Source organism: Eutrema salsugineum, unplaced genomic scaffold (genome assembly GCF_000478725.1).
Source record: "Eutrema salsugineum unplaced genomic scaffold, Eutsalg1_0 scaffold_4, whole genome shotgun sequence".
NCBI classification, from domain to species: Eukaryota; Viridiplantae; Streptophyta; class Magnoliopsida; order Brassicales; family Brassicaceae; genus Eutrema; species Eutrema salsugineum.
In genome coordinates, this window is record NW_006256686.1 from 10,139,815 (window position 1) to 10,146,868 (window position 7,054).

General features: G+C 48.1%; 2 protein-coding genes across 2 annotated transcripts; one reads left to right on the top strand and one right to left on the bottom strand.

Annotated features, from left to right (window-relative positions):
- Window positions 1–1,266: 1,266 nt before the first annotated feature.
- On the bottom strand, window positions 1,267–3,862 carry LOC112084498 (uncharacterized protein At3g60930, chloroplastic-like). Its single transcript, XM_024153646.1, has 3 exons — window positions 2,974–3,862; window positions 2,112–2,884; window positions 1,267–2,037 (listed from the first exon to the last, which is right to left on the bottom strand). The coding sequence occupies exons 1-3, from the start codon at window positions 3,860–3,862 to the stop codon at window positions 1,267–1,269; spliced, it is 2,433 nt and encodes an 810-aa protein (XP_024009414.1).
- Window positions 3,863–5,747: 1,885 nt separating this feature from the next.
- Window positions 5,748–6,686, top strand: LOC18013520 (putative E3 ubiquitin-protein ligase ARI4). Its single transcript, XM_024153647.1, is given in 2 exon segments — window positions 5,748–6,337; window positions 6,539–6,686. Coding segments are annotated over 2 exon segments (738 nt in total).
- Window positions 6,687–7,054: the final 368 nt, after the last annotated feature.

A 7,054-nucleotide genomic window follows, 5' to 3' on the forward strand; every position in this document is an offset into this window, starting at 1 on the left:
ACCCTACAATTTTAACTTGCTCACTTAGGAACATTGCCACTTCGGCACACCCTCAGTTCATTTTTATTCATCTAGTCATTTCACGACTACCTCTGATTTCTAGTTCGTTCATTATCGCTTCGGTTAGATTCTCATTCTTTTTAATTAACAACTTATTTTAACGAGTTCGGATTTTTAATTTCTTTCACCCATCACTTCGGCGACTAAATACCACTTCGGCATAATATCATGACCTGGTTACCTCGGACCTTAATCGGTCCTCAGTTTCAGTCCGACAAACTAAGCCTCCGAACGCCTCGCCTCGTTGCTGGCCACAACGGGGCAACAAATACAAAATTCTCTAAACGGACTTTTACCACCTTTCCTAGGACGAGGGTGCAAGTTACATCCTCTACGGATAAAAATTAAGCGCGCTATACAAATATCAGACCAAAAACGTATCAGGTCGCCACGGTTTACTATCGCACACGAGAATATAAGACGAGACTACATCGCTTTCTCTGAAACCGAAGCAAACCCTCAAAACCCGGATAAGCATACTCATCCTCTCGGAAACACCGGTCCATTATGGTCAGGATCGATAACACATCGTCCTTGGCTAACAAAAACGAAAACGCCTCGTCGTTTACACGGCTCGGCATCACGCAAAGAAAAAACGCCTCGTCGTTTACACGGCTCGGCACCATGCAAAGAGTAAAACGCCTCGTCGTTTACACGGCTCGGCACCATGCAAAGAGTAAAACGCCTTGTCGTTTACACGGCTCGGCACCATGCAAAGAGTAAAACGCCTCGTCGTTCACACACTCGGCACCATGCAAAGAGTAAAACGCCTCGTCGTTAAAAATGGCTCGGTGTTGCTACGAAAAATCGCTGCGACATTATCACTTAAAATCTTTCCAGCATCACCTGAAGGATGTTCCACAAAACTAACTCCCAGCTCGGGATTAAGAATACGAACGAGACCCTTAAACAACTCAACCCTTAGCCCATCCTTCTATCGATTTCGAAGAATTCGGTTAAGGGAACAATCAAAATCATTCTCGAAAACTTTCCCTAAGCCAGCGGTTTTCGCAGATGTTTGCACAAGTCATTGAAAACAAGTGAATCCAAACGAAAAACAGCTAAAGGAGAAAATATTTCCATAAGCAAAAATGAATGTCGGGTGGATAAAGCCGTCCAGGCATCGGTTACAAAAAGAGTTCAAAAACGTACGAAAAAACCTAAGTACAAAAGCATGAAAGACGAAACAGGGAAAAGCAGAGGGTATCAGGCCGCAGACTGCGTCTCACGTTCGGCGAGGAGGTTCGAGAGAACTGGCGTGCCCGCGTTTGATCCGTTCGGATATTCCACGCCTAAGTTGGCCGCTGTCTCTTCGAGCGGCTTGTTGCCGAGGGTGGTGTCGACCGAATCCGGCAATACGGGAGAGTAATACAGCTCGCCCCGAATCTCGGAAGCAATACGCTCGTATGCCTCGTCGTTGGCATACTCACTTTCCCAGCTTTTCAGCTTCGCCTCCTTGTCGTCAAGCGTTGGGGCGTCCGACTTCTTCAGGTCGGCAATCATCGCAAGATTGCCCTTGATCTGTCCCAGATCGTTCTCATCATTTTTGGCTTTCTCAAGCCTGACCAAACCCTCTTCCACCTTGGCGAGGCGCTCCTGAAACTTTGCCGTAAGCTCTCGCCTCGCCTCCTTTTTCGCCCTCTTGACCTTGGCATCGAATAAGGAGTCCTTGGCTTCGATACGCCTCTCCAGCAACGCCTCCTCGGCGCTCTTGGCTCTTCTCGCCTCCTCGAGGCGAATGACCGAGGTGGAGACCTTATCAACGTTGGCGCGAAGAACGATCTTCTCCTCTTCCAACCTGGACACCCTGGTCATCGCCTCGTCCAGTTTCCCCTTTGCCGCCGCGGCTTCGGTCTGAGCCTCTTCTAGCTTCGTCTTTGACGCTGCGGACTCAGTTCTGGCCTCGGCCAAACGACGTTCGACCTTAGACAGGTCCGCCTCATACTCGGCCATTAGGTCGTTAATGGCTGCGACAAACTGCAGAGAACAAACTCGCGTTAGACACTTAGCAAAAATTCACGAAAACAAAGGAAAGCAAAAATGGAACGTACCTTGGTCCCGCGCTGCGCCATTGCGCCGTAAGACCTCGGCCTCCTCAACTTCTCTGGAGGAGGAAGACGCGTGTTCGCGTTATTTACACGCGAAAACATGATGGCGGAGGCATCAGGGTCGTCGACGACCAACTTGCGCGCGGCGGAGTCCCCGAGCGTCGGCTTCCGCCTCTTCTTGGACGGCTCGTCCCTCTGAACAGCTACCCCCTGCCCTTTATCAGCAGCCGAACGTTTTCGGCTCGGGTCATGTTTCTGAACGGCGGAAGTCGGGGGCCTTGTCGACTTCGGGAGGGCTAGAATAGCAGAGCTCGAAGGCTCTTTGCTCCGAACCGCCGAATCGCCCCCGGACGCCTCGAAAACAATTTCACCCGGTTCCACCTCGGGCGCCGCATTTCTCTCGACCACTTCGGCTGTGCAGTCTTCTGCGGCTCGGGTCGTTTCATCTCCTTCCCGGCTCGGGGGTTCGGGTTGAGGAATGGCCTCGGTATGCGCCAGGACCGCCTCGGTCTGCGCCTGAGCCGCCTCGGCAGCTCGTCTCGCGGCCTCTTCCGCCTCACGCCTCTTCCTCTCCCTAAGAGCGATTATCACCATCTTCTCTCGAGTATCCCTTGAAGAACTGGAGGATGAAGAGCTAACAGGGACTCCGGCAAGGATGGCTCGCGATTTCTCTACTCTTTCGAGGGAGAAGTTCTTTCTCCAATTAACCTTCCGCGCCGAAAGAGAGTCTTGAACAGTAAAAAGGTCGTCGGGAATCGGGGGAAGATAGCACCGAACTGCAAAACAAAGCAAAAAAAAATCTCTCAGAAAAGGAAGAGAATATCAACTGAATCTCCGAGCCAAGGCAAAGCTTCGGGTCGGCTACCAAGTGGTCCCCAAGTTGTCTTGGTTCGGTGAACGTAATCTTCGCCGACCGACGCCTCGTTCACCAAGACGTAGAAGAAGCGTTCAGTCCAAAACTGATCCTTGCTGGGGAAACCACCAATGATCCGTCGCTTCGCCTTGTTGGAAATATAGAACCTATTTCCTTTTGGAGCTTTCCTGATTTCCAGCAAGTTCAGCAGGTGATTTAGCTCGATGTCAAGACCGCATTCGAAGCTTCGTACTAAAATGCCAATCATATGCCGTAATCCCCTCGGCATAATCTGCCCAATCGAGATCCCGTGTTTCCAAAGATATTCGAGGATCACTCCGGGGATCGGAAACCAGAGGAAGCAAAGCTCGAAGAACACCTCGTACAGAGTGAAATGATTCTCTAGAGGGTTGTCGGCTCGGTCGCTCTTCTCTGGAACGACGAACTCCACCGCCTCGGATATTCCGAAGCGATGCCTCAACGCCTCGAGCGACTCAAGGGAGCAGAGTGTAGATCCAGGCGGGTCGGGTTTTTGTCTCTTAACTCTCAGCCCTCGCCCAGATGTGGAAGCGCCCCGGGACGCCATGAGGCGTTCCAATTCAAGCTTCGCCTCGAAAAGATCAAAGGGAAATGCCTCCACCTCGGCCTTGGGCGCGGCGCGGTTAATGTCCTCGTTAAGAACGGGATCCTGGGGATGGCTCATCGAAACCGACGGCTCGCCATCCGGAGAGCCGACATCTGATGGGTTTTCATGGTTTGACGCTTCGTCAGATGAGTGATTGGAGGGGCTCGGCGAAGCAGACGCCTCGGAGGATTCCACCGTGCCTCTCGCCTCGGCGTCTATACGGCTTGGTTCATAGTGAAAGAGCGGATCCAACGAATCGTCGGAACGGCTCGACATAATTTATGACTTTTACAAGAATTACAGCGCGACTCGGCGAGCCTCTGCCGGAAAAAGATCTGGAACGGCGGAGACCTCGGAAACCCTAGCCGGAAAATAAATAAACTAGAGAGAGAAAGAAGAGAGAAGGGAGAGCTACCTTTAGTGAAAACGAGTGAGTCGGGAAATAATGAGGAAGAGTGAAGGAGCTCACCTATTTATAGAAAAACGAAGCGCGTGAATTCCGCGTGAACCTCGGGAAACCGCCCAACAGCGCGTGGGATCCGCGGTGAATTGGTTATACCGGGCTGCGTCGTCGGCACGCGCCGAAAGATCAGGAATATCCTCTCGGAAGACCAACAGTCAGGGTACCCAGAATGAAACGGCTTGGTAATGACTCTTTCTCTCTTGAATCGCCTCGTCGTTAAACGAAACGGCTCGGCATTATCTATCTCTCTTGAATCGCCTCGTCGTAAAACGAAAGGACTCGGCATTACCCATCTCTCCTTTAACGCCTCGTCGTTAAACGAAACGGCTCGGCATTATCTATCTCTCTTGAATCGCCCCGTCGTTAAACGAAACGGCTCGGCATTATCTATCTCTCTCGAATCGCCATGTCCTTAAACGAAACGGCTCGACATTATCTATCTCTCAAAACGCCTCATCGTTAAACGGCTCGGCATTAACCCTTGCTCTTTTGACGCCTCGTCGTTAACGAAACGGCTCTGCATTAACTCTTGCTCTTGAAACGCCTCGTCGGCTCGGCATAACCACCATCAGATCGCTTCGCCACGGCTCATCGTTGCTAAAAACAAAATCGCTTCGTCTCTGATTCGCCTCGGCATCCTCGGCACTCCTTGGAAACACCTCGGCATTTGCACTCCCAAAACGCCTTATCCGGGCTTACGTCGTAACAGCTCGGCTCGATGGTTTATCTTGTGGTCAGGAGTAAGGTACCTCGTCATTCTCGACTCCGAGATTGACGAGCTGGGAGGCTAACTGTTGGGATCGGTTTTCACCCCGCACAGATAAAACCATCCCAAAATAACTAAGTATAGAAAGTGGGAGAGCTGTGGCCATCAAATGGGAGAGCCGTCCTCACCAAGGCAAGAAGGAGAGCCGTTTCCACCAAGACAAGCGGGAGAGCCGCGATCACCAAGTAGGAGAGCCGAGAAGAAGGAGAGATGGGCCGAGCCGTATTACAGAAAATGGACCGAGCCCCTGTTTTACATACCTGGGCCGAGCCGCGGTGAGGTGGAGCGGATCATATCAAGCAGGCCGAGCCGTGGGCCGAGCCGTAACAAAGGAAATATGGGCCGAGCCGTAAAGAAACATGGATGGGCCGAACTGAAGCCTTGAGAGGTGAAGCCCATGGAAAACCCTAGGCGAGATGCAAAGGCGGTCAGCCGCACGAGGCGATAAGGAAATATTCTGAAAATCTCGTCCGAGATTTTCGGCTAGGCGGTTTAGAAAGTCAGTATAAATATATGATGTATGCAATTCATTCCGCCAACTTTTGCAACCCTAAGCAATAAGACCTACACACTTTCACAGCAATAAAAATCCTCTTTTGATCTTACTGCTCTTGCGATTACCCTAGAAGTTTCAGATCCCTTAGTTTTTCTTCACAAATTCTTGGTTGTGCGAGTTTTGGCTCACACAAAAACCCATAAGAAAAGTAATAAGGAAATAGTAGTTTAAGATAGATATGATAAGATGCGCTGCATCAATGATGCTCTCATATCTTGTTTTAACGAGATTCTTGAATCTGATTTTTTAATGCAGATAACAGGGAGACGAAGCCTTACGGAGAAAGGAGTTGACGAAGTACTTGTGGAAAAAATCGGACGCCTAGCTTAGAGAAAATTTTGCTTCTAGCCAAGCTACTTTGGTTACCCGAAACAATATGAAGTTTGCTTATAAACTTGCAAAAAATGCAATCTTTTCTCAAATCAGCAGTGCCAATGTGATCAAGGCAACCAAAGGAGAAATCTGTGTCATTTGTCTGGAGGAAACCAAAGCCGATCGCATGTTCTCAAATGATAAATGCCTTTACCGTCACTGCTTTTCTTGTGTGAACCAGTTTGTGGAAGTGAAGCTGTGTGGCGGTAAAGTGCCCACATGCCTTGATGATGGATGCAAGCTAGAGCTCACTCTTGAAAACTGTAGCAATATTTTGACGCCAAAGCTGATTGAGCTTTGGGAACACGAGATGAAAGAGGATTCGATTCCCGCCGCATAGAGAATCTAAAACTGTTCAACGTTGATGTCCAAAACCAAGCTTTCAGTATGGGATGATCCATCCAATAATTTTCGGGCATGTGTCAAATGTTCTGGACTATTCTGCATCGGTTGCAAAGTACCATCACATTCTGGATTATCGTGCGTGTAGTACAAGAAACTTCATTCTGAGCCTCTAGTTAATGAATTGATGCTAAAGTTTCTTGCAAAAGACCAAAAGTGGCGTCAATGTGTCAGCAACCACAAGTATTGCAGGTACATATATATGTATATTTTTTTAACGGAAAATCCCTTTTTTAACCATCACATCTCTAGCACTTTTAACCTTGAGTTAGTTTCACTCTCACTTTAAATTTTGAGACAATTTCACTCTCAGTTCCCCCATAGTTAACTATAATTAAGCTAATTTCAAGAGGTGGTTTTTTGTTGGTATTAATTTCATTGTGGCTTTTGTAGATATGGGTATCAGTTTTGCTACAAATGTGGAGTTGAATGGAAAGAAGGTCAAATGACTTGTCCTACTGGTTGCACACTTACTGACCATGGTGATTCTGATGATGACAATGAAGATGGTTTATTGATATTTGGAAAAAGTCACTGTTAGGTGAAGATGAATACTCGTATATTCAAGAAAAAACCTTATCTTTTTGAAGTTCAGATATGAAATTAGCCAATTACAATCATATGTAGAACCGTGCCTGAGCATAGGCTAGTGAAGCATGTGCTTCAGGGCCAAAGAGAATAAATAAAATTTTGGGGCAAAAATTTTTAAACTGAGTTAGCGCAGCTGGTATTGATTGTGTGTTTTCTTCTTCTAATACGCAGGTTCGAATCCACAAGGCCTCATTTCTTTCTTTCTTTTTTAAAAAAATCAGTCTTATGGTTGTCCCACATCGACAAAACTAAATAATTTAGAAAAGTAACTGCACTATAAATAAGAATTCACCTTGTTACTAAAAATGCAAGAATAGT